General features: G+C 38.9%; 1 protein-coding gene across 1 annotated transcript in view; it reads right to left on the reverse strand.

Moving 5' to 3' along the window:
- Positions 1–27525, reverse strand: part of dock1 (dedicator of cytokinesis 1) — a 205264-nt gene that overhangs the window by 156690 nt on the left and 21049 nt on the right. The window contains 15 exon segments of the mRNA XM_008437114.2: positions 2821–2893; positions 3039–3137; positions 6455–6579; positions 6780–6905; positions 8963–9102; positions 11297–11369; positions 14854–14989; positions 15513–15594; positions 16980–17137; positions 19193–19328; positions 20330–20478; positions 22424–22520; positions 24073–24128; positions 24239–24279; positions 24613–24696. Coding sequence (XP_008435336.1) covers positions 2821–2893; positions 3039–3137; positions 6455–6579; positions 6780–6905; positions 8963–9102; positions 11297–11369; positions 14854–14989; positions 15513–15594; positions 16980–17137; positions 19193–19328; positions 20330–20478; positions 22424–22520; positions 24073–24128; positions 24239–24279; positions 24613–24696 — 1575 coding nt within the window.

Genomic DNA, 27525 nt, shown 5'->3' on the forward strand with positions numbered 1-27525 from the left:
ACCTCAAAAGTTTGTTGTCTGATTGTAGAACAACCATTCACGGCTGTTGCAGGTTTCTCTGGGTAAACCGTAGACTGAAACTCTTGCTCATTCTTCTGTAGAGCGCCTGTAAATATCACCATTCAGGTTTTGTCAGAGATTCTCAATTGGATTTAGGTCTGAACTTTGACTGGAACATTTTAATGTGAATTTGCTTTAATCAAAACGAGGCGTAGGAAACCCACAACTCCACAGCTGTACGAGGCTTCCTAGCTCTTCTGCAGTTAATCAGACATAAAATAGAGATCAGCAGGTAAAGGAATTGTAAAAAGCTACGTAAAGCAGCTCATTTATCAAATTTTATGTATCACGTTAAAACTGATTGATGCAAAAGGTACAAGAAATGTGTTTTCATTCTGGCCTTTTATAGGCATCAGGTTGACACTAAAGGCCTTTTAATTGATACCACTAATCATTATTCATTTTCCATCAACATTTAAAGAACTCAACTGATTTCATTGTAGTTTTTTACAAGGCAAAGAATTCTATTACAGCCGACGCGGCATGCCCATTTGTCCGTGTCTTTGGATGATATAAACCGTTCCATTGCAGCTCTGGCTGTACATGTGCTGTCAACATCCTGCTGGCAGCTGCTTCCTGCTGGATTCTTCAAACTTTTTTGCCGTTCCTGATTGACTAGTTTACTCTTAAGCTCCCAGAGCAGGGGTGCTCAAGTCCAGCCGTCCACAAATGAACGGCTCGTTAGCAGGTCTGCTCAGAGCTGATCCCGATCTGTTGGAGTAAGGCTGCATCTAAGAGGTAGCTCTCGGGGACTGGACTTGAGCACACCTGTCCCAGAGAGTCATCAACACATTACCAAACCTCTGAGGGCTTCACAAAACCCTCTGTTTTTGGATTCTATTTTTGGTTTCACTTTCCTTCCACTTCACGTTCCCCTGCACCTTTGTGCACCTCTGTTCATCAATGACATGAAGTCCCCATAAAGTTCACTTTTCTCCCATGCAGGCGGCGCAATACATTTTAATGACAGATGAAAAAGGAGTGAAAAGATGGCAGCCGTGTTCTGCGGCGGAGGCGTGGCTTGTGATGGCTTCCATGTGTTTGATGAGGTCTGACAATGTTACAGCGGTAGACCGAGGCGCTGTGTGAGAGCTGGCCTTATTCTCAACAGAGAGCGGACTCAGAATAGGGAGCGCATGAACTCCACTAGTGGCCTTGATGAACAGCTCTGTCACTCTGCGTTCCCACAAAATGCTCAGCACTTGCTAGGAGCACAGCAGAGGAAGCAGGTAGGACACGACATGACAGCAAAGGCAGACATTTCTAAGTGCTGGCAGACCATCTCTGTGCTTCTTATCTTCAGTATGGAAAAATGAACTTTTCCCCCCAAGAAAACATTGCATATATCTAAAGCTAATGGAGACTCTGCATTATGTCTCAAAGGGTTCTGAGTGAGATACTGAAGAGTACGAAGAATAAAGTCTGTTTGACCGTAAAACCACAAGTGAATAAAAAAGTATTTAAAGGTTTTTATACAAAAACATTGAAATATCCTACTTTCAAAGTTCTGGAAGTATAAAAATAAATCTGCTTAAGATAAACTAAACTGAAAGCAATAGAATGTGAATATTTCAATGTATCTGGAGAGATAAACTTCTTCTAAACACAACATTTAAAGTTAAGACGGTCCATAAATTTCGGAAAAAATAAAGTTCATGCAGTGCCTTTCAAAAGTATTCACACTCTTCACATAACAACCAGGAAGAAAAAGGTAATTTGTTGGGATTTTATGCGATAGACCAAGTGGAGGGAAAATGATGCATGCTTTTAAAATTCTTACAAATAAAAATCTGAAAAGTGTAGTAGAGCGAATTCGTATTCAGCCCCTGAGTCAATGCTTGCTGCAATTACAGCAGAAACTGTTTAGGGATATGAATATTTTATTTTGTGGGGACTGAGATTTTTGCTGTGGCGATTTTGCGCTATGGGTCTTCTGTCTGAACACATCAGCTTTGGTCTGGTTTGACCTCAGTACCTTCTCCCAACACGCATCTATTGTGAGCTCTCAGTGAGAACTGGAAGTTTAGCAGCATTAGTATGCCTCTGCAGTCCCCGAGTAACTTGAGGAGAGTTTCCAAAGTAACAGTTACAGACAGATAGCAGCAAATCACAGACTTTGAAAAGCAAGCCTCCTAACAGCATTAGTCCCCACAGAACCAAGGTGTGCATGACAAGAAGGCTCTCCAAGTGGATTAGCTGCCAGCACAGAGCTCCGAGACCTGGCAATTTCCTCCAAAGCACCTGCGTGCAGGTGAGAAGCAAACACAGCGAGGGGATTTTGGAAATGGATGATGACACCAGCTGAAGATTAGGGGATGGGTACCACTTCCCTAAGTCTCTTCTTAGTCCTCAAAAGCCTTTTCTGATGTCAGAGGGAAGACCATTTGGAAGATAAATGAAGCAGCATGTCTACTGCCTGCCCTTTACACCCCTAAAATAAAGAAGATGTGAAAAAAAATGAAATACAACAGTAGTTGCATCCAACTGTACACCGGCCTCAATAAATAAAGCCCCGCTAGGCGTTTTCACATCCCAGCTGTAGCCTCTGACAACCCATTCCACAGCGCTGCTTTATGCAGAGGCAAACTACAACTTCTGATTAATGTGACAAAGGGTAAGCAGCGAAGTATTTATCATTGTGCAATGCCTCTGCTGGAGCTGCATGTCTTCCATTAGGTGTGTTGTAAGCAGATTAGCAGCCAATTGTACACCTGGTCATCTGAAATATACATTTTTCCAGTAGTTGAGATTTATACTCACAATCCTGCGATGAGCGATGGCGGAAGGTGAACCGCAGATGGCTTCGGTTTACGTCTTCGATGGGGATCGCAACCTGAGGTGAAGGACAGGTCAGGAGGCTGGGACTTTGGCGTGCATAAGAACACGCATTTGTATTTTTCACACAGTGTTCCACATTCCTCTGTACTAAATTTTGTTTTAGTTTTTTTGGGATGAATGGATGATTTAGGAAGACCCACCTTTATCGTTTCAAACCACCTCGGCTGCTTTACTTGGTAGTAGATGACAGACTTGTACTCGTTGATCCCTTCATCTCCAGCGCCGGGAAAGATCACATTCTAGAGAGGAAATAATACATATGTTTAAATATAAATTATCTTACAGAACTTACAAAATAGTATTCACCTCTGTAGATACTTTGCCTTTTTCACTCCTTCTAAATATCAGCAACAAAATCAGACTTTTTTGACAAAGAAATTGTGCAAAAACCTTTAATGTCAAGCAAATTTTTACTGAACAATGAAAAGGATCAAATATCCAACAGGGTTAGTACTTTTCATAAGCAGTTAATATAGTTAAGTATAGGTGATTAATTGATCTACTATAACTCGGCTGAAACATTTCCACATTGGCTCCCTCCTTGTGGAAAATTGACTACCTCTTATTTCATAAAATGCACTCCCTCAAGCAGAAAGCCTTAATCTAACAGAATGGCCTTTAAAAGTCTGGATGTACTTTACGCATGAGCACCTGTGTGGTAGCTGCCAATCTCATGACAGTACCGTGGAAGAAATAAATTAGAAATTAATTATTTAAAAAAAAGAAAGAGCTGCTAGCGCTCCCGTGCAGCGAAACTAAGAGACAATGGGCACAGGAAAAAAAAAAAAAAAACAGACCAGCTGCTGCAGATGGACCACTCTTTAAAACCGCTCCTTCCTACTGGGTGCTCTTCAGTTTTTACAACAGGTCAGGCTGTGGAGGGGAAAAGAAAACTACAAGCCCCAGTAGGGAAGTTGGTATGAAGGATGGAGTGACAGCGGGAGGCAGACATGCCTTGTTTTCCATCCATCTGTTGCCAGCCTACCTCTTTCCTCCCAGCTGACTCCCCAGGCCTGCTAGTGTAACACTGCTGAAGTACTCCTACACTAATGCTTTCTGACAGCTGGCAATTATGAGGAATAACAGACCCCGTGTCCCCCAGCTGTGCTGAGCAAATACAGGGGAGGTGGGGTCAGGTGCTATATCTCTCAAATCTCCCCCTTCACTAAGTGGCCAGGGTTCCTGACAGCATCATATCTTAGAGAAGTGGCTGCTGAAACTGGAGGTGTGCTCATAAGTCAAGGTGTCACTGGCCAGTCCTGCATGTCACAAAGCCTTTCTGAAAAAGAGGAAGAATGACGTCGTCCAGAGGCCGGAAGAGACGCGCAGAAAGGACAGAGGAATATGAAAAGATGAGGCGTATGCGGAGAACCGCAAAGAAAGCAACAAATACCAAAACTGCAATGCCCAAAAGCAGTCGCAAAATTATTAACCAAATGATTCAAAATGTATGTCAGGTGCTCCCAATTTATCAAATCTTTTCCACACTGTTGCATAAATCTTCCAGTTATTACATAGCTGTATGTTATACACGCCACGTTAGAGCTACAAGGCTCAAAAATATCTTTGGCAGCCTGGCCTAACGTGGGCATGCGAGAGTATCAAATACCTAGTAATGCTATGTTGAGTGTTGTTACTCATCATTATTCTAAAAAGCAGTCTAGCAACGAAGACTGTTGTGTAATAACTTGCGTTTATGCTATTATACCACAGGTATACACAAAATGATTCTTAAACCACAAAGGGAGTGATGAACCAATAGCTTTAGAGCATCTGCTTTTAAGACTAATTACAATGAATTCAACTGGAAAAATCAAACAAAAATGTTACATCTGTGTTCTTTGGTAATAGGATTATTATATATATTAACTAATTAGTCAAGTGATGCACTTCTATAAATGACAGAGGTCAGTAATTTGCACTGAATCGAGGTTAATTTTAAGCGTCATCAGCAGCAATCCTTTTACTTCCTCAGCATGCTGCGACAAATCATTGAAAAGGCTTCTCAATTTAAAACTAATGAGTATAATAGGTGCAGCCAAGGGTAACAAAGCTCTCTCCTGATTCAGTGTTTGCAGGAAGACTCATTAAAACCAGAAATCTGTCATCTCAAATTACTTAAATTCACTCCTACTCCAATTGCACCAGTGCTTACATCACTGTAATAGGGTACGGTACCTTAATTACATTTAAATAAGATTATTTTAAGCCGCAGCTCCAAATGTTACAAAAACATTAAAGAACTTAGATTCTTTGGAACAAGGAATGATGGCTTACAGCCCCTTCAGCTTATTGGTGTTCCTCATAAAGTTTTGTTGCAAGCCTTAAAAAATTCAGCCTTTATGATAATAGATAGCATATTCTAACACTGACAACATTCAACTACATCTAGTTGAGTACATTTATTTAAACGTAGGATTAAATTTCATGTTGGGTAGTATTTGTTTCCCTACGACACTTTTAAAAATGATTTATACCTCCCATGGGAATATTTTGCTTTGGTTTGTGATTACATTCTTATGCCTTACAAATATTTTTTTTCATTTGAAGATCATAAAATACCATTTAAAGTTAGGCTTCTCTTAAATGTCAGCAAACACTCCAGTTATGGACTCGCTGCCCCACTTCCTCCCACTGGTTTCTCATATCCAGCTGCTCTCCGCTCATCCTCCATTAATTTGTGGATGATGCAGCGCAAGAAGCGGAGTCAACAGGGATCGTCAGTAATTAAACATGAGAGAAAAGAGGTCACTGCGACTTTAGATGAAACAAAACCTTCATTAGGACATCAGACCCTGCTGCGTTTGCACAAGATGTAAAAGGTAGAGAGAAAAACCGAGAGATGCAAGTTTATCTTACGTACTGCAACTTGGCAAATTGACAGCCTCTGTTGTACTTTTTTTTTGTGCTTATTTTAGCTTAATTTGTAGACACTAAATGCAAGTTAGACACCTGTGATATGACGCTGCACACCAATTCCATATTTCACTTTGAAAGAAGAAGAGCATGTAATATAGTTCATAGCTTCCTGACCTGATATATCGCTGATTTTTCAAGACAGTAGTGCCACACAGATTATACTCTTCAGTATCATAATACGTTTCTTTATTTTTTCTGAGTTGGCTGCAGTTTTTCAAGAGTGCATATTCAATTTAAAAATTATTTTCAAACATCCATAATATATAAACTTCACCAGAAAAAGGCCAATTTTAACCCAGAAAAAAAAAATAAAAATCTAACTAAATAAAACGCCAAAGCTAAACAGTTTCTCTAAAAGCTYGATTCTGCACGTGGCTCAGGATGGTGGTGAGGTGAATTTTAAGCAACTCAATCAAAGTCAATGACATTGCATTTCATCATGGCCAACAGGCAACAGGGATGGGCAGTATGGGCTGTTCATCACATTTATAGGATGAACTTTATGGGAGGCCAGTTAGGCACACTAATGTGCTGAGTGAGATTTAAAAAAAAAAAATGTCTGCCAAATCAGAATGTTTGAGAAAGCAACTGGTTATAGAGTTCAACCCAAAGAAAGCACAGAAAGTTGGAAAAGTACCTCCAGTTTCTTGCCGTCTTCATCGTAAACGGACATGGTCACCTCAACGTTTTTGGGTGTCGTCTTACTCCCCTTGTCGAAATCCCCCTGAACCAGAGTCACGTAGATGTCGTTTCGGACGTCACCTGCAGGAAACAAAGATGAGAAAATCCATTGTTTTCAGTGYATATAGTGACATAAAATGTTTGTTTATTGGAAAAAAACTTAACATTTAAAAACAGCATACACTTTCTTTCAATTCTTAATATTCTTTGTTACAGCACAACTGATGCACAAAAAGAAAAAAGTCATTCAAATGAAAATGGTTATTTTCAGAATAMTGAACCTGGCATGATTATCTCGGGGAAGCCCATCTTTCGAGCCACAGCCGTCGATCGATCCACCAGGTGAGGGAAGTCCTTCCTTATCTGATGGATGTCTCCTGGAAGTCGCTTCAGAGTCACCCAAAGACCTGATAATGCAATCAAAACAGGCAAAGACGTAGCTGAGATAAGATAGTGAGAGGATAGAAGACGTTCCCCCAGGAAAAGGCTAAAAAAAAACAGATTTCTTCCACTAATTTCCACTGACAATTGTCAGTGTGATATGTAGCAGCTGTAGGGCAAGACGCTAAACAGAGTCTATCAGAAGAAATTTGATTAGAGAAATATAATAATATAACTCGAGACATGAGAAAGTGTGTGTGTGTGTGTGTGTGTGCGTGCGTGCGTGCGTGCGTGCGTGTTTTAAGTTGAGTTCAAAGATAGACATGAAAAGATGGGTATGACTGAAGAAGCCCACAAAAGCCAGCTGCTTTATTCCCTTTTACTTTGCAGAGTCTGTGTTGTTATGAGTGACACATCCCTGACTGGTGAAGCTGGAAACCCCTTTGATATGCCAGCATGACTGAAACAGCTGCTATCAGCTCTCTCTGCTGTTCTTCCCWCAGTGCGGGTCAGAGCAGACCTAACATTTATCAGAGCACCATTTCATTGGGCATGACAATACAGCGGAGACTTGAAGAGGGGAAGCCCCTTCCTTCCTGCGGTCCGGATCCCTGAGATAGCTTAGGCAGCTCCACCAAGAAATGACTCAACATCGCCGAAGTCGGCTTGTGCTCACAGGAGATTCGCAACAATGTTTTACAGTTTAAATACGGGTATGTTAAAGTTAATATGAGCAATCTTTTTTTTTTTTTTTTTTTAAATCTCTTGCACAGGACATGGAATATTGAGGAGCATTCGCTGTCCATTTTTAAAGTCATTTCATGAGCATCGATACAAAAAAATACTTCTACATACATCCTGCTTTAAATAACAAAAACCATGTATCTGCAGGGACTTTATTTGCAATATTTGATTGACTTTGAGAACTAAAGTCATTCTGGAATATTTATGGAACAAAAACAAACAGAAAAAAGAAAAAAAAACACACATACAATATCCAAACCTCTGTCTGGAGGCACTTTTCACAAAGAATTTTTAAAACTTTTCATTTCTCACAGTAATGACTCAAACCACCAAAGGCTGTAAAACCTCTAGGCATAAACTGAGGGGACAGCAGTCAATAACAGAATGCTAATTGGCAGATTATAAAACAAATAATAATACAAGTTGGTACAAACTGTTTCATACCCTCCGGTAGTTCTCTGTTTATACTTAACACATAAGTATATGAGGACTTCCACGCAAACGCCAGAGACAGACAAGAGACTATTTAAATTCTCAAGTTTACCCCACATACAACATAATCAACTTACAACATTTGAGAGCAGATAGTTGTTTCGGATTCAGTAGATTACAAACTTAAAGTTCTGGGGAAAAAAAGCTTTCTGACGTTGCCCTTCAAAGACGAAAGCCTGTTGACTGTGGCTGTGCGCAGGTGAAGTTAATATAAACAAAAACAAAAGGTACCTGCTCAAACAAAACTAGCAGATTATGCTGAACTGTATCTGCATCCTGATTCTGCAATGCAGAGCTTATAGCATGCAGTCAAATGGTTGTTGCAAAGCCCTTGGCTTTTTAATTTTTTGCTGTGAAATGGTTCTCTATGTATAGAGGATAATTTAATTGAACAAAGTTCACTGGCAGCTGTGAGGTGATTGCTGCCAGTGCTTCCATTCAGTTTGTATGGAATACCTGTAAAGACAAAATTTGTGGGTTATGGCCCTCATTCACAATGTCCTTCATAATAACGGATCTTTCTCCTTCAACTAAATCACAGCAAAAATTTAAAAAAAACAACACTTCATCATCTTTACCAAGCAAATCAAGTGAATCCCTCATTAAAACTTCCACGCTCTATAAAATTAATTTTCACGAAATAATTATTTTCACTAAATAATACGTCTACCCAGGTTATAAGATAGGACTAATTATCATTATAAACCTGGAACTAGTTCATGTCAAGGATTCCAGTTTTAGCTAGAAAATGACAAAACCAATAAAACTTACATTTTGCAGTAGGAGTGTGTGTGTGTGTGTGTGCGTGCGTGCGTGCGGGTGGGCGGGTGTAAACTTTTCACTGTACCTTGGCCTTTGTGATTGACTTCTTTGGCGGTGATAACTTTGTTGATGACCGTCTGCAGGAAGTCGTTCTCCCCTGCCACCCTGGGTGAAAAACGGGAGATGTTCAGCTGCTTGTGGCGAATGGCATCATCCAACGCCAGCCTGCAGTACATACACAACGGGCAAACACCACGGGGAGGAGCAAAAAAGACGGAAGAAGAAAGRTAGAGGAGGAATGGGTTCAGAAGAGGTGAACAAATTGACGGGAGGGAGAAGAGAAGCGAGGTGAACGAGAGGGAGAAAAAGAGACACACACCGAGGAGTGATGTGGATAGTACGACAGCAATAAAGTCACTTGTTAGCAGTAAACAGTCAGCAGAATGGGTAGAGATAGAGAACATTTAATATAGGGAGGAAGACTCCTGGTGAAAAATAAATACTAAGTATGTTAAATTTCAGCATACTTGAGCATACTTTAAGTCAGATTAATCATGAGTATACTTCGAGTTCGYTTAGGATTAGTTMATTTGAAGGGTGACATTTTGGAACAACTAATTTGTGCTTAGTGTGTTTTAATAGTATTTAAATTGTATTAAAGCACAAGGTAACGTGYRCYAAGTGTACTTTCACGTACTTTTTTGGAACAACTAAAGTTAAACTTGGTATACTTTGAGCATATAGCTTTTCATGCAATATAAAAATGCTTGATTAGTATATTTTGAGTGTACTATTATTGTGGTTGAATTTTGTTTAAAATATATTTAGAATGTATTTTAAGTAYATTTATTAATTGGCATTACATATTTTATACGTTAGTAGTGTGATCGCAGTATGTTACAATTACACTTTWGGTTTATTATAATTGCTAATTACGTACACTTTTTAGTTACTTAATGTCTGTTATTATTCTTCTTTGCCACTTTGTACATTACATGCTTCATGCACAGTCTGTCCTCCCCCAATGTGTTAAAAATGCTAAGAGATGGGCTATGTAGTTTATAAGATTCTCATGAAGCCAGAAAACAGAATGGAAGAGAAGAAGTGCTCATGTTGGAATGGAAACACAACAGTGAATGCTGTCATTTAGGCCTGAGACTGAAGACATCTCTCTATGTTGGTTTTCACCTCATCTTGACATTAATGGACATTAATGCAGTCCTTCAGAAGTTAGAAACAAATCACAATACAATACATCAGCACGTATTTATATATTCATGCAATGAATTTCTGTGAATATAACCTTTTCAACTGGATTACTGTTTTGTTTTTTTTGCGTGTGTTTTTTAAATAAATGGTTGGTTAGAAAAGCAGACCGTAGAAATAACAGTTAGGGAGCGCAGTGTCTACGTAATATTTGCTTGCAACCATGGATCAATCTCAGAAATATGCAGTATAATAGCAAGTCACATTTTTGAAGAAGAAGGAGTAGGTTCTTGCTGCTTTGCTATGAACATTATAAAGGTACAAATCAACTAAGGTTTGTTTTTTTTTTTTTAGCAATGTGAAGTTCAGAACTGCTAGTCAAACATTTTGTATATTTTGTTCAAACTTTAACTTCACATTTTACAGTAAATACTTGGACAGTGGCCGATGTCATGATTCTAAAGAGAAAACACTGTCCAATGCAGTTTACCATGTTACCCAAGTTTTTTTTAGCTCATGGTAACATTTAACCAGTTGCCAACTTTTGTTCGCTAGCCCATCTGTACCCACAAATCATTGTTTTTGTAGGTTTGATTGTTAAATTAAACTACTTTTAATGACTCTAGCACTGGTCCATGTAAATTTGAGCAAGTAAAGAAATAAATGAAATAGCAACTATTTAAAATAAAAACACATTTAGCACAGCTGTAATAAAAGAAAAAAGCAACATAAAAATAACTTTTCAATAAAAGGCTATATTTCTCTGCTACTTCTAAGCTTTACTGGCAACCTGTCAAGGATGATCCCAGTTACCGTGGAGATCACAAAATGCTTTTCTAGAACTCCATTACCATTCCTGTGGAGATTACTGTAGCCCACATTATTACTGCAACTAGGTCTTTCACATAGTGAACATATACAATAATACTTTGTGGCACCAGGAGTTTTATTCAGTGACTAAAAATCTAATTTGGTCATAAATTATTCAACCATCAAGTAAAAAGATTTCTCTGGACACAATCCCACAAAAACAGTGGCAGTTAACAAGATTACCTTAATTATAATGGGATTTGGGAGATCTTACAACACCTGGTGTCAAAGATTCAAAATTTGAGAGAAACATGTAAATGCAACCACTAAAACTTTAAGATTTTACACATATATAAACAATTAAATTAAAAGCAAATCAATGTTTGTGGCAAAAAGCTCTTACGGCTGGAATGGGATGAAGTGCTGCTTGTCCTCGTCGTCCATTTTGCCTGTTATGATGTCTGTAACATCCATTACTGTAAAAACAAACAAAAAGAAAGAGGTTTGGAAACTTTTAAGGCGAGGATGAGGTACCATAGGCATGTAAGATAGCGATAGTTGCACTGTAAGTCTGCGTGGGGAGGAAAAAGCACCCATAGGTGATCTCGAATTACTTACAAAACACTTACCACAAAAACGACTTTGCCGTGAGAAAGAAATGAACTATTGGGACATTTTGCTGCCTTTCCAATTGAACATGCACCTTTTTTTTTTCTTTTTTTTTTGCCGATTCTTTCTCCTGAACAAAATTGATTGAGCTACTGCTGCAATGAACTGTGTGTACCGGCTTTGGTTTCTTGTCCAACAGAAAGTACTTCTTGTTCTCTGCCTTTTTGTATGCATGTGTTACTTTTCTGAGAAGATCAAATTATATCAATTAATCAATCAAATTTTATTTGTATAGCACATTTCAGCAGGAAGGCATTTCAAAGTGCTTTACATAATTAAAATAAAAACAGCATGTGACATTGAAGAAACGGTGAGAAAGAGATTTTGAAAAAAAAAAAAAAAAAAGATTAAATAAGATTTTAAAAAACATTAAAACCCGCACCCCTTTTAGGACTTCAGTTAAACGTAGTAATGGACTTTGACCTGAACCTTCAGAGCCACTAAGGCAGTCACAAAGTCGGCGTTCTATGACCTGAAGAACTGTAACATTATACAGTTACTTCTGCCAAAATAACTGACTGAACATTTGCTACCTATATGTATTTGTTATTTTTCCATAGGAAGTACTCCTGTGACCATGTGTCTGTCTGTGTTTAGTTTGTCTTTCCTGGACAGAGGCATTGCCAGAGGATAGTCTCTGTGATTTTAATCACAATAAAATGTACTCTTGATTCGTCTCTTTCTGGACAGTAGCTATTGTTCCAGTTACAAATGCTTGCTCCTTTTGATTTCCGTTTCCCATAGAAAGCACTACCAGCCCTGTGCATCTGGGTTTAGATAAGTCCTGGAGAAGAGTTACTGACAAAGTTATTGTTGCCAGAATGTGTGTACTCTCTTTTTTTGTTTTTTTGTAGGTGGGTTTATTCCAGTGTCTGCTTCCTGAACAGTATCACTAACAAAGTTATTGTTCCAACAGGCAGTATGTACTCTCTGTTTTAATCTTCTTTAGAAAGCACTCTTGGCTCAGCACTTCTGTGCTTTTTGTCTCTCGTTCTTGGACAAAGTCGTTGACGAATCCATTTCTCCTATTAACATTGTTTACTTTTTGTCTTCTCTCCCACAGACAGTTGTAATCGAACAGAGTTTTATTGTTTTTTTTGCTGCTCGGCTGGAGGATTCTGACTGGCCCCTGTCGCCGCATGTTTGCTCAGAATGAGACGTTTCTGCGTCACAGACAAATCGGTCCAATCAGTTGAAATTTGACTGCGTCGTCTCAATGCAGTCAGATCTACATTACTGTCTTAGCTGGACAGTATGTAGTGGAATGAGATCAACGACTGATTCAAATTCAGTTTGGACCATTTTGGACTCCATTTACCTGGTGTATAAGTTTGACCTGCTTGTCCTGTGAAGTGTTTTCTGGAGAGCCTTCTACGGAGGAATGAAAAGTACAGAAATGACGCAAAGGTCAAGCTGCACTTTCGACAATGTCGTACAAAATCAAGTGGACTGATGTCACACAGCTACAGAGACGTCTCCCCCGATTCCACAACAAGAGATGCATTAAGAAAACCATTGCTTTTAGCAGAGCCTGAAAAAGCCCTCAGTATTTTACAGAGAACAGGGGGGGCATTATTGACGTCTGTGCAGCTTACAGATGATGTGAATAAGAAACGACGCTAGGATGACCTCACATTTACTCCACTACCCAAGAGGCTACTGGACATGTACATAAAGCTTTTATAACTAATGGCATAGCAAGGCACAGCTATTAAAACAGAAAGAAATCTTCATGCTGTGCACAGTTGTAATAATGTTGTCTAAAGATAGGCCACCAATAAATCAGCCTGTCATTTACCTTCCCTTCAAGAGGAACTGGGGAGGAGAAGAGAAGGGGGGGAAACACTGAAAGAGAGACATAATTTTCTCTGTTGGACAACTGTGGGCTAGGCGCCAATCTAATTAGTTTACTATACACCTGGAGGTTTGCCAACAAGTGATAAAAAAAATTATATATATATATATATATATATATATATATATATAAAATTCTTTTCTCTCTACTTCAGCAAGGTCTCTGAATTTTAGCCAAAAATATGTATTGAGTCAGGCAGGGACCGAAGGCACCACACAAATTATTCACAATGAGGTTAAAAAGACACATAGTGCACAGCACACCCAATAAAGAACTGCTACAATAACAGCTCTTCTTGGTCTCTCTCTCTCTCTCTACACTAAAAGAGTGTGGTAGAAAACATAAGATAATCAATCATTGCTTTATGGGCTGATTGCCAACGTGAGGAATCACCAACACATCCAAGCAAACCGAAGCAGAACCAAGAGCCTTCCAGACTCGGTGACCTTGCGGCCCAAACATCGCCTGTCTTCAGATTTCCCTGCCAGCTAAACTTAAAGACAGCAAAGTAGGAACTGCGCATTCAGTTATGTTTGTTATTAAGCAAACTCCCTGATTCTGGACCACAGAGGCACTCTCTTTTCTTGTTCTATATGTTGGCAGCTCTGGTACAAGAAGCTGACAAGTTCTGATTTACATAATGAGAAGTGGGGAAAAAAACAACAAATGAGCAAAAACATCACATTGCAGTGGGAACACAATGACAGGTTGAAAGACAGACAACACTTTATGATGTTCCAGTTGCCAAAGGCAGCTCTAAGCAAATGGGGTTTTTAGCCTGATTTAATTCAGTCTTTCCTGAAAGTTAGTTTCGGAATAGAACTGAGCACTGCATCTTCATGTTTGGTTCTGATTCTGTGCAGAATAGAACCAGAAGACCCGACTGGTCTGAAAGGTTAATCAGGCAACAACCGATCTTTAATGTACTTCGGTGCTAAGGCATTCAGTAGTTTATAAACTAACAAACGTATTTTAATCCAAAGGGACACTAAATACCAGTTCCTATCAATTTAAACATTGTTAACTGTAGTGTAATTCTTTTTGATTAGGGCTTAAAAAGTCTTAATATACAGAATCTCCCTATATCTTTACATTAGTGGGAGAAAAAGTTAGCTAGACATAGCTTATTAATGGTACAGAGACTCAACACAATAAGTAGAGAAAAGCCATTGTTCTGAGTTTTAAACTGCGTTTTTTTATTACTTCAATTAGGTCTCCACAATATAGTCATCATAATATCAGCGTGTGCAAAGGAATATATGGTGTGCAATCATTTTTGGCTAGGGATTTCCAAGTGTTATAGTGCTGTTTTTCATGCTAATGTAATATTTAGTCAGTTGGACAAAATCTTACACAAGCTCACGTTGCTCACATTGAACACACATGGTGTTGCATAAAATGCTGAATCTGACAGATATCATGTAGCTTCAGTTTACCTGCTACTCCAAAGGGTCTTCTCAGGCCTGAAGTCAGCTTCTTGGTGTTGTTGTCCCGCAGCTCCATACGTCCCACTCTGACAATCTGACACACAAAACTGATCTTCTCTCTCTTTAAATCTTCACTGCCCAAGTCCTACAGAGGAAGAACATTTCAATAAAGCATTAAAGGCAGATGATGCCTCGCATTAAGAGTCTCAGCAGAATGACTTCTATACGTCGACGTGAGAGAAATGCATATAAATGTTTGAGCTTGATCACAGATCAATTAATTTAACTTCCAAAAGTGCTCATACCGTTGTAAAACAGCCAAACATTTCAGCAAAAAGTGATTTCAGCTACTTTTGAGAATGTGGCGAAAAATGTGTTTCCTTTGAGGGGTGTCGACCAAAACCAGCAGAGTTGCTTTCAGCGCATGCACACCGACGCTGCTGCAGTTGGGCTTCCATTAGACAGAGGCGACTGCCTCAGAAAATACATATAGCAAGTCTTGATCTTACTGAGAGAGCTTAACAAACACAGGCTCTCTGCAGAGAGGCTCCCAATTGCCTCATAACATGGCTGAATAAACAGAACTACAGTCGGGCGAGCACATGGACGGACACACACACGCGCACACACACAAAATAACCAACGTTCACACAGCCAAACACACTCACCGTAAAAACCGCCCGCAGGTTATGAAGCTGGTCGATGTCTTTCACCAGGCCGGAGCTCGACCATTTCACCAGGTAGTTCTCACTGTGAGCGAGACGAGAAAAATAGTAATAAAAAACAACATTTCCAATCTTCCCTCCAAAGGAAACTCATACTTTCAAGAGCTTAACACTATTTTTGAGAAGCAAAGTGTTTTGCAAAAGTATGCATGGTTGAGTTTCAATGGATTTTACTGCGGTTTTAATAATGGAAAAAAAAACATCACAAAGAAGTGGATAATGGTAAAATAGAAAGAAAATGGTTCAAATAAAAACCTAAAAATTTAGTGGTAAGCCCCGTCAAGTCCATACACTGAACCTCTTTTTAGACAAAATATTTTAAGATATGCCAGCTACCAGCTTTGAAATTTCTGGAGATCGAAATCCTGACATGTTCTTTTTGGCAAATGAGCTCAAACTGAGTCGGACTGAGTGGACAGTGTTACTTTGACTTTGCCAATTGTAATTGTCACAGTCCTGCTGAAAAACATTTACCTCAGCTCTAGTCATATCTTTGGTTGCCTTTAACAGGTTCTCTTTAAATATCTCCCTCTATTTCTCTCCATTCATCTGTCTTGTCACTGCTGAAGAAAAGCATCCCAATAGGATGAGGCTGCCATCGAAATATTTCACCATCCAGAAGGCACATTCAGGGTGATGTGCAGCTTTATTTCTCCAACTAAAACTGCACAGGACCATTGAATTTATTCTGAGATTAAATTGCACACTTCATTTTCAAACTAAGTAAAGGCAGCTGATTTAACTGGATTTTACTTTAGAGGATCAAGAGAAAGAGAGTCTGAAAACAAATTCAAGGTACACTTTTCAGATGAGTTTTACTACCACTTTACAATTATCCACCGCTTTGTATTGGTCTGTAACGATACAAAGCAGGGTGTAAAATAGTGTTTGAATGGCTCATGTAAAATGGAGCACTTCAACATGAAAATATAACATTTCCTACATGCATAAATGTAGAAATATTGTAATTTACTCTTAGGAGTCAGTTTTAGAAAAAAATATGGGTCAGAGTTTTACCATTTCAAGAAACAGGCTACACATCGGCCAGTGTTTTTTGTTTTGTTTTGTTTTTTTGATCTGCAAAGATTAATTTGGCATGGGGGGGGATCAAGTTTCCATATAACATTTCCCAAGGGATCCTTATCTTGGGTTTAGCAATGACTACCAAATTATGCATTACAGTTGCCAAAAATGTAGGACTGATGATAAATGCAAAAAGAAATGTCTCACTGAGCTCCTCTAATCACACAACTTTGATGTCAAATCCCTAAAAAAAAAAAAAAAAAAAAAAGTAAATCCTTCGACTGCAGGGCTCATCTGATGCTGTTTTGACAAGGACTGCGCACATAAATTAGAAGAGGAAACGAAAGACAGAGGAGAAATCTGTAACCATGTAAACCTATGGGATACCTGATAAACTTTGACTCCACTGGATCATACAGGGACATGAGCACCTCTGCATCCTCGCCAATCTTACACACGACATTCTTCAGAGTCACAAAGAGGGCGAATGCCGGAGTGGAGGCGAACTTTGCTTGCCTCGTGAGATCAATATTCTGCTTCTGAGACTGTCGGAGAAACAGAGGAACGGCTGTGAATGTTTTATTTTCTTACCAAACGTGTGCAGTTGAGACTTGGGGCTCTGCTGTAGTTTAATGATAAAAAATAAAAAAGTGTGAGAGACTTACAAAAATGATTTCTTTCCTGAAAAAAATAATTAGTCAGAATTCAGCATTAAACACCGTATAAAAAGTCTTTAAAGTCACATAATCCGCTGTGGCTTATCTATAGTAAAATAGCCTACTATGTGTTACAATGTATAAGGATGTGTTAGAAAAGAAAAAACAAAGGGAGCAGATGAGTACGAATGTGATTTGAAAGATAATCTTTATGTTTGTCATGAGCTGATAGGTTGCGGTGAGGAAGTGGACACAGGTAGACCCAGGATGTGATGAAACAATGATGAATTTAATGATAATGATCCAAACAGAGAAACAGCACGGGGAAACAGGCATCAACGGGAACAGACGACATCAATAGACAAGGACCCGACGAAGAACACAGACAACAGGTGAGACTAAATACACACGGGCAATCACGGGAACGAGACACACCTGGGAGACAATCAACGGGGAAAGACGCAGGGACAGGACTAACGGGAAACAGGATCACACAGAAACTCGAAAAATAAACACATAGAAATACGGATCACGACAATGTTCTTATCGATCCATTTTTTTTTTACACAGTAATTTAATTTGCTCTGTACTGTATTGAGATAATGTCCTATGTTACATAAGTTGACAAAAGGTCTTTTTTGGGGGGGAAATTGAATAGAAAGAGGAAAAGAATCATGGACAATAAGAGTTGAAAAGAAGGTGTAAGAGGCATCAGGACAAAGAAAGTGAGAAGATGAGGCAGGTGATGGAGACCTAAGAGAGGTGAGACTGAAGAAGCAGTCTCCACGGCAACTCTGAACATCCCATTTCTGAACATGTCGTGTATTATCTTTTCTGGCTTACATATGTATCATTATAATGAATGCAAAAAAAAAAATTGTATGAAGGTTAAAAACTCTATAGAGTACATGCTTACCTTAAAAAGTGCATTTCAGCAGTAGGAGAAGGAAAAGAAAGAAAATGTAGATATTTTTTGTAAATGCATTATCTTAATTCCACAAACTGGCCTCCGCACCATAAAACTAAATAGAACGAGAATAACTTTTTTTTTAATTCATTTAGCCCATTTTCTACTTTTTACTTTTAAAAACCTGATGATTCATTGCTGTAGCTGGACAGAATTGTAGCCCGACAACAACCTGCATTGTCTTTCTGAAGATATATCCGGGTTCTCTGTAAAGAGTCTCGACAGTATGAGACAGTAAAAATGGTTAACGACGGCATCCAAGTTAGTCCGGTTGTATTCAACGCTACCATCGAGACACATTCACAGTACGTAAGCATAGATATGACGGTCAGAGTTGAGTTTTAATTATTTCATATGGGATGTTGGAGCACTGTGGGCTGTTAATAGTTCATACCAACCTGTTCATGTTAACCTTACCGTCACAATGATGGCAGAATATATGTCTATCAAAGTGAACTCAGCATTTAATGTCTAAATGAACTCGATTTACTGCTGGCTTCTTCTCCCACGCCATTACAGAGATTCTTCTGGTTGTTCTAAATAAAAGATCTTCCTCTTATTGCATACCTCACAACATATTGCCTGCTAAGACTCGACACCAAAGCTTTTAAAAGCCGATTGAGAACATATTTCTAATGGAGGAAAACGCCACACCGTATTAATTTGCTAAGCAACTCACAGAAGTAATTAACAGATGTTCTGACGTTGTATTTTTGCACCATGTTCTTTGTCTTTGGTCTCCAAAGTCGGTCCTTGAGGGCCAGCAGCCTACATGTTTTAGTTCTCTCCCTGGTAGTAGTAGCAACCTTTTCAGCATGCCAATGTTCTTCTTAGGCCTTCTAAAGAGCCATCATTTGATCCAGGTGCGCTAAACCAGGGAGAGAACTAAAACATGCAGGATGCCGGTCCTCCAGGACCGACTTTGGGGACCACTGGTTTAGATTCAAGAGGAGGGCCATAATCCTCCCTCTGCTTACCTTCTCCTCTTGGATCCGGTCCTCAATTTGTTTGGAGGCCGCCTCGTGTTCTCTGAATAGGCTGACGGTGCTGGTGAGCTCCGGGTCCAGAATGTTTCCATCTTTGTCTCTGACCACCAGATCAAGGTCCAAGTATCTTGAATTGAAGAAGAAAAAGGCGGCGAAACATATTTCAAAACGTGTCAGGACGAACGACAACAAAAAGGCAAAAACACATGGTTGCATTTTTTTTTTTGGGGGGGAAAAACCAAACAGCATGTAGTCACTGCATGCTCCCAGTCAGTTCCCTTAGTTGATGCTCATATAATTTTCCCCTCTGCTCCACTGTTTTCTTTCAAAGCTCGCCTGGCTTTTCTTTCTCCCTCCAGTGTTTCTGCTCTGGAGGGACTCAGCAGAGACAACAGCGGGCTGCCAACACGCACCTAATGGTTTTCTTTTTAAACACATCAGTGTCTGCCTCTGCAGTGGCAAAAGCAATATCTCTACAGGACCAGGATTTAAAGTTCCATCACAGCAGCAGAATGGAGCTCCACAAAACTCATTGCCAAACAATTTTGTTGTCTTACTGCAGACACAGTGAAAGTCATCACTTTGTGATGTAACACCCTGGAGTTTGCAGAGGCAGGAATACAGTGGCTTCCTACAGTTGCATCTTAATGAATATGAACATTACTGAAWAGCTCATTTGTTTCAGAAATGTTAAACATTTTCAAAGTAATATGCAATGCTTATTTTCGTCTTAAGAGAGGAATTTGGACACCTGAGCTAGCCGTTTCTTATTTTCATTAAACATTTTTCCTTCCACTAAACTTTCCGTTAATATGCTTGGATACAGAACTGTGAACACCGAAGTGGTTCATTTCTGCAATAAATGTTTAGATTTTTCTACTTTTATGTTCTCCATAATTATTGAAAATTAACAGAAATAAACTAATTAAATATATCCTTCGGTGTGCAAACAATCTATATCGTTATAGATTAACATTTCAAAGATGTTCAAATGTAGTGCCCTAAACCTTCACTCTAATAAAGCACATTTTCCAGGAAGCTATACGCTAAATTTTTTACTTTCTTCTGAAAAGAAGAATTATAATTCAGGACAGGTGGAGGCTAAAATCCTTAAAACGAAATGCTTACTTGTTGCCGTAGTCTATCTTGGAGGTGACCTTCTGTTTGAGCTCAGTGAGCTCGTCCTGCGGGAGGGTGCCAGACAGGATCTGTGACCGCCATTCGATGAGGTCGTAGATCATGTCACGGACACAGTTGAACATCTCGCGCTTGTCCCCCTTTTAGACAGAATATTGTACAACTATCAGACATGAAGAAACTAAATGCCAAGACGTACTAAATCTGAACAGCAGGTTAGCCACTTTGTGCTTCATTTCTGCGAGGACGTAACGTAATATATTTGTGTCAAAACTGGTACAGGCTGACGGATATTTGCACCTTTTTTTTTTTTTTTTAGAAAGAAACATTTGCTGTCTCTGTGTCCTTCACCGATGTCCATTAAGTCTTTCTTTGTTGTTTAAAATTCTGGGAAAAAGGATAGAACTTTGTCATTTACTTCAAAACTTATGCATATATTCAGTTTTACATTTTTGCATAATGGTCCAAAATTACTTAAATCTAACTTTCATGTACAAGAAACAAACAAACAGATTAAGCATTTCCATCGTTTAGTACAAAACAAAAACACCCAAAATTCATATTTAAAATGCTGTGTGTGTGAAAAACAAAGTACATCTTTGGTGCTTCAGTGGGATTTATGAAGGAAAAAACACAATTATCAGCAGGGATGTCCACAGATATAAAAGCAGCTGCCACTTGCATCTGCAGCACAACAATAGTTCCTATAAGCTCCAGAGGACACATTTATATTCTCACACACAATGGTGGAAAATATCAGCGAGGAACTTATAGGAAAAAAATTATTGCTTCCCATCAATATGAGATTATTTCTGAACAATATGACCAAGGAATATGCAGAGAAATCCCCTGGTGAACAGAATCGGTCAGCAAAATGTCTCAGAAACTCCTTTACTGGTGAGTTTCTGACACAGGTTGAAGCATCAAAGGTTTGATGTTTTAACCTTTGCTGTGGTATATCCAGTTTTCCATATCCTGCATATGGAAAACTGAGCATTCTTTTGAATACACACTGCCGTTTTTGTAATGCTAACCACAATAATTTAGCTACTCATTAATAGAAGACGCTAAGCAACTAAATTAAAGTTTGTCACTCTACAGCAAAAATGCTTATTCACAAGTGAAAAGAAGACAATTGCCATTCTTCCTAGAAGTGAGATGCTGAAAGAAAAGGAACATATATATATATAGAAGGGCTGTTTCTACAGGACTCTGCTAGCATGCTAAATTGTTCAGTCACTGTAAAGTTAGAAAAACATTTCATTAATGTTGCTATTTGTGGAAGGACTGTGATTAGAAAGTCTGTTTTCTATGAAAAGAATACTGCAATTATAATTAGCTCCTAGTGTGCTGAAAACAAACTGCAGCACATCAGCATAAACACAGCAACTATCGTGCACAGCGGTAGAGGGGAGATGATGCACCTTGCATTGAAATAATGTGTTTTTACAGATGAAGTTTGGTCAAAACAGAGACATCAACAGAGACAATCGTTGAGAAATTCCTAAGCAAATTTATTTAAAAATAACTGAAAAAGCAAACAGCCAAATTACCCAGTGGCCCAGTCAAAGTCCAGATCCCAACTTGATCAACATGTTATGGTGGGACCTTTACAGAGCAGTGGCTAAAGTTTAATGAAATGAATCATCCACATCTTTTTTTATTATGGCTTTGTCTCTGTTTAATAGATAATGAGAGAGGAATCTGCTGTTTCGTACACTTGATGCTTTACTTCAAAAAAAGAAAAAAAAACAGAAAAAAGTCTCTTCAGTACACACTGATACAAAATGTCCCAGAGCAAAAAGAGAGTGTCTTTTGTTTTCCACACTTATATGCTGTGCATCCAACATAAGAGAGAGAGAGAGAGAGAGTGTGAGTGAGTGAGTGAGTGAGTGAGTGAGTGAGTGAGTGAGTGAGTGAGTGAGTGAGTGAGTGAGTGAGTGAGTGAGTGAGTGAGTGAGTGAGTGNTGAGTGAGTGAGTGAGTGAGTGAGTGAGTGAGTGAGTGAGTGAGTGAGTGAGTGAGTGAGTGAGTGAGTGAGTGAGTGAGTGAGTGAGTGAGTGAAGCTTTTGGCAGGATGACTCACCACATACAAGTCCCTCCATATTGTAGCCCACTCCCGCAGCGTTGTTGTAACCTCCTGAACCAGAGGCAGCTCAGTGGGAATAACAGTCTCCTTTTGCCTGCAGTAACAAAGAATACACAATACAACTTTATTCCCTTAAAAACAACAACATGTGAACTCAGGAGGCATGTCAAACCCACGTTGGATTACACCTTAGTCTCAGTTAATATTTGATTTAATCAATAAGACAGTTGAATGAAGTATAAGTACATGGCGGCAGTTCAGAAACCTATGCAGATGTCACTTGAGTAAAAAAAAAGRAGAAAAAAAAACTAGTTTCTTATTGTGGATTATATTACCGTATTTTCTGCACTATAAGGCGCACCTAAAAACCTTCAATTTCCTCAAAAGACAGTGCGCCTTATAATCCGGTGCACCTTATCTGGACCAATACTGAGCCACAACAGGTCTAGCAACTAGGTAAGCAGCCGCCGACTTCATTTCGCCCGTAGAAGAAGAAGTGTGCGATGCATGCTGGGATAGTTGTCAGAACGCTGGTTTGTAATCTATTAATAAAGTTTGACTGACCTATCTACCTACCGACCATCTAGAATCAGGTCGTCTGCAGGTCATTTAACACCACGTTCTCCACGAATATGCTGTGCGCGAACAGAGAAGGGTGACCATCGTCCGGCCACGCCCCGGCCCAGTCGCGGAAGGCTCTCCTTGGCGACTGGAGTCGGACTGTTTTGTTGACATTCACTTTAGTGCAGCTCCATCTAGTGGATGCATAACGCAACTCCAGCCTCTACTGTAGCATCTATTCTATGCGCCTTATAATGCAGTGCGCCTTATAGTACGGTATATTAAATGCTATTATTTTGCATCCATCTCTAACTTGACAAAGTGGCAGCAGGTAACGCATGATTTAACAGCGGATTAGGAATGCGCAGTCTTCTTGTTAACACATCTAAATTACTTTCCCCTCCCACTGATCAGAGCAATTTCTGATAAAATCCACTGTTCCTAAAAATAATCAACCTAATTCCAGCATTCTGATCTCTGAGATACACAGATTTAAAAAAAATAACAACATAAAGATTTTCAAAGCTTTACTACTAAGGAAATGCCCTTAAAACAATGTTTACATTTAGATAATGACAGTAAATTTCTAATCTTCCTCTTGATTGGCCCAGACTGGTGATCATCCAGCTGGACCAAAAACAAGAAATCTAATCTTTTTTTTAATCAGTGAATATACGCAAGTCCAGCTTTCTTTTAGCTATTTCAGCTTTTAGCTTCTGTTTGTCGCGAAACAAGCTGCATTTAGAAATATGGGTGACTTAAACTAAGGATCTACATTTTCAATTACTGCTACTACCTGCTATTATAGGAATGTTGCTCTTGCTAACTGCTACACTAGTATACAATGTAATTTTTTAAGACTGTTTAAAACCTCAACACCCCGTGGAAAAAAGGCAAATAAAAATATTTTGAGTTCTACCTTTTATGCTCTAGTATTCTAATAGCCATGCAAAACTGGGAAAGGAAGTCAGCGCTTTACATCATTTGAGATTCATTACAATTTTCAATAGATACGATTTTGTAAATGGCAAAATTTCTGATCACAGGACGACCTTGTATTGACATCTGATGGTAAAGATACTGACCCACTGCCTTCAACTGTGGCATCCTTTAGGTGGATGTAGCAAGCAGGAAATATGCCCTGCAATAGGAAAGAAAGAAATACGCAACACTGTTTTACAGAAATAAACACTAGAATTGTAACAAATTATGTCACAAAGGAATCAAAGTCTTTGTTTATCAGTCACTTACCTTTTTTGATTTTCTCCTCAGCCTGTATCCTCTGTACCAGGCTAGTGACAAACAAAAATAATACATTTTGTTTCCAACTATTTAGCATACAAGACAAAAAAAATAAACTTCGACACAACACAATGTATATTTAATAGCCAGTCAAGAGTTAGAATAACTTAACAGGAACTGAACTGAACTTTCCTTTTACTGAGATGACAAAAGGCCTTTTTACAAAAACCCAGCTGACAATGTAGAAGTTATTAAACAGCATTTCTCTCCACCAATGTTGAACTTTTCAAATTGAAAATATTTGCAAAAGTCTGAAAAGAGAATGAAAAGCTACTTAATATTCATTTCCAGGTTGTCGGCTTTCATCAAGTGTCAGTTCTCACCTTCATATGTCTCAAGTATGTGCACCGTGTCTCCGATCTGCAGTGACAGCTCCTCTTCTCCCCGGGCATCGTAGTTATAGATTGCTTAAGAAAAAAAAACGAAAAAAAAAACAGAGGACAATATATGAGAAAAGGATATTACAGGTAGAGGAAAAAGGCAATAAAGTATTTGGCTCCCTCGAGGCTCCAAATGTGTGTCGCTGCAATGTGTAGTAAAAGTTAGCGCACGTTTACACGACATGCACCCAACACTCTGTGTCACAGTGTGATGGTTGGGTGTAGCACCAGTTTGAGCTGTGACATCAACACACTTCCACCACCTACTGCAGAGAAATCAATACAAGAGAATGATGTCAAAAACAACACTGATGACAAAGACAAAATTACCTGAAGCAAGACGAAGCAAACAAAACATCTGATGGCAATCTGGACTGTCTCCAGACAAAATAGTAAACAATACTTGATTACTTTTTCTTTGGTTAATTTTATTTTTTTACTAGCCATGCAGTAGAAATTATAATAACCTAATGTCTTGCTTTTATAGACGCTGTGCTTTCATTTCTGGATCTTAAGAGGAAAATCAATATGCAGTCATAATAAAAAGCAGTTTGTTTACAAGCACCTTCAGCCCGAGCATTGTTTTCAACACGATACCGTAAAAGAGCACTGCAAAAATTTCAGTCCAAAAAATAAAAGTGATGCACTAGTCAGTCAATTCAGAGATTTGAATTGGGCAATATTCTCTCGATTGGTGATCGGCAGGTGAAATATCGGGGGGGAAAAAATCAATCATTCTGTTGAACAAATCTGGTTTCAGTTTATAAATCCATCAGCAACAGCAATTATCTTTCATCCAAGTTTTTGAGTTTAATGAAAATCCAATATGATTAAGAATGATCTTGTAATTCCTTAATTTTATACTGGATTCAAAACTACTACTTTTACTAAAGAACCAAAAGCACTTTTTTTCCCAGAATGTTAAGAAACACTGAAATAGATACCAGTCAGGAAAAGCAGATTACTTCTTCCGTGTATACGTATAATACGTGACACAATTAAAATGACAATAATTATAATTTTTTTCAAGTATCTGATCACAGGTGCAATTGGAGAAAAACAGTTTAAAAAGAGGGCAAATTTATTAAACAAGAGAAAAATTATTGATGTGCACATATTTTATTGATGACGATCACTTGAGACACTTAGGTCTACATTTTAGACAGTGGTACCAAAAAAAGTGAAAATGGTGGCTTGACATGCAAAGTAAGCTACAGCAATAATTTCACAGCTCGAAGGTTAATATTTAAGCCCAACATCAAATCCCGTCTGTATTCAAGGAGCTCCACTGCAGCAGAGAAGCTGGATGAGTACGGCACAAGAGTATCAATTGAGGTGCGTGTAATGAAGCTGTAACAGAAAGAGCAGGAGGGCTTTAGTTCTTGTGGTAAAAGGAACGCTATTACGCGTGAGCGAATTACAGGGGGGAGGTGGGGGGTGGGAGCCTCTTGAATGTGATATAAGAACCATACAGAGTACATTAAAATAGAGACAATGCAGAAAGAAGAATATGTGAGTAGAAAAGTAACCAAATAAGCATCTAAATGAAGGCATCAATGTCCTGGTGTGTGAATGCACACTGAGCCGCTTGAACCGAGGTTTCCAGAGGTGAATGACTGCTTAATTAAAAAAAAAAGAGGAAAAAAAAGACCATAGCTTCAGGCACTGCAGCCTTCCCAGCAGGTTTATCCTGCAAGTGTGTTATCCATTCCCCCCAACCCAAGAACCACCTGCCACTTGAAGCGCTCATTACAGTTCATTAGAGAAATCAGGTGGGACGTGCCATTCTTTTTGGTTCCCACTAGCTCTAGGGGTCTTATGTCTGACAGCCATGCAAAACAAAGTCTCTCTGCTTTTGTTGCCGTTGGACTCCAAACCGTTTCATGCGTCTTGCTCCCACACAGAAAATAAAAAGCGTGTCTTTTCAGCGGATTCTTTCAGAACAAGATGTCAGTCAGTTTAAGATGCTAATCGGTAAAACTTTTAAAAGTCCAGTTGTTGAGACTCACTGACCAGCAGGACGGTTGAAAGTCACATTTCTATTGCAAATATTTTATTGTACCGTCAATTTTTAATTTAAGCAAATAAATAAATACAAACTAAATTGTTTAAACTGAGGGTTCACCTATTGCAGTTTGCTGGCTGATCGCAGATTATTGATCTTTAAAAAAAAACCTGACCTGCACATTCCAATTTTAGCCGATTTCTTTGTCTGAAAAGTCGCTAAATAGAACAAGAAAGTCGCTGAGTTGTTAACAGTGGGGTGACTATTGTTTACCCCAAACGTGCAGACATGACCCGGTGGGTGGGTGTGTCATGGCAGAGCAAAAGAGGACAATGGTTGATTTTCAGACCTTTCCTGAAGTAGATGCAATCGGTGGAAAACAATCTGCTTCATATGCAAGAATCAGCTGACCACAGACATCCCAAAATGAAGGAGATCAAGGCCTACTTTAAACTTACACCCCTACTTTAAACTTACAGCATTTGAGGGAAATCAAAAGGTACTAATGATTGTATATTTGGTTCGACAGCTTCAACCAAAGAWACTGATATTYCCCCCAATTCTGATCATCTTAAGAAGTTGAGAGAAAATGTAAGAACAGCATTTTACTAATATTTTCAAAGTAAATTATTCTGTGTTAAATTGCCTTTGACATCTCATGTTATAGAAACACATACAAATCTGCCTCAGAATGTAGATCCGGGAGTCTGACGCCAACTAAAATGTGCAAATCCAACACCATCCATGACAGACTGAGGCTGAACATAGGTTGTGCGATGTCAACTTAAAAGTTTTATCACAATATTTTGTGGTAATGTTGTGATGATTATTTTGTTTTTAGGCAGTGACGG

This window comes from Poecilia reticulata, linkage group LG19, assembly GCF_000633615.1.
Source record: "Poecilia reticulata strain Guanapo linkage group LG19, Guppy_female_1.0+MT, whole genome shotgun sequence".
Lineage (NCBI taxonomy): Eukaryota > Metazoa > Chordata > Actinopteri > Cyprinodontiformes > Poeciliidae > Poecilia > Poecilia reticulata.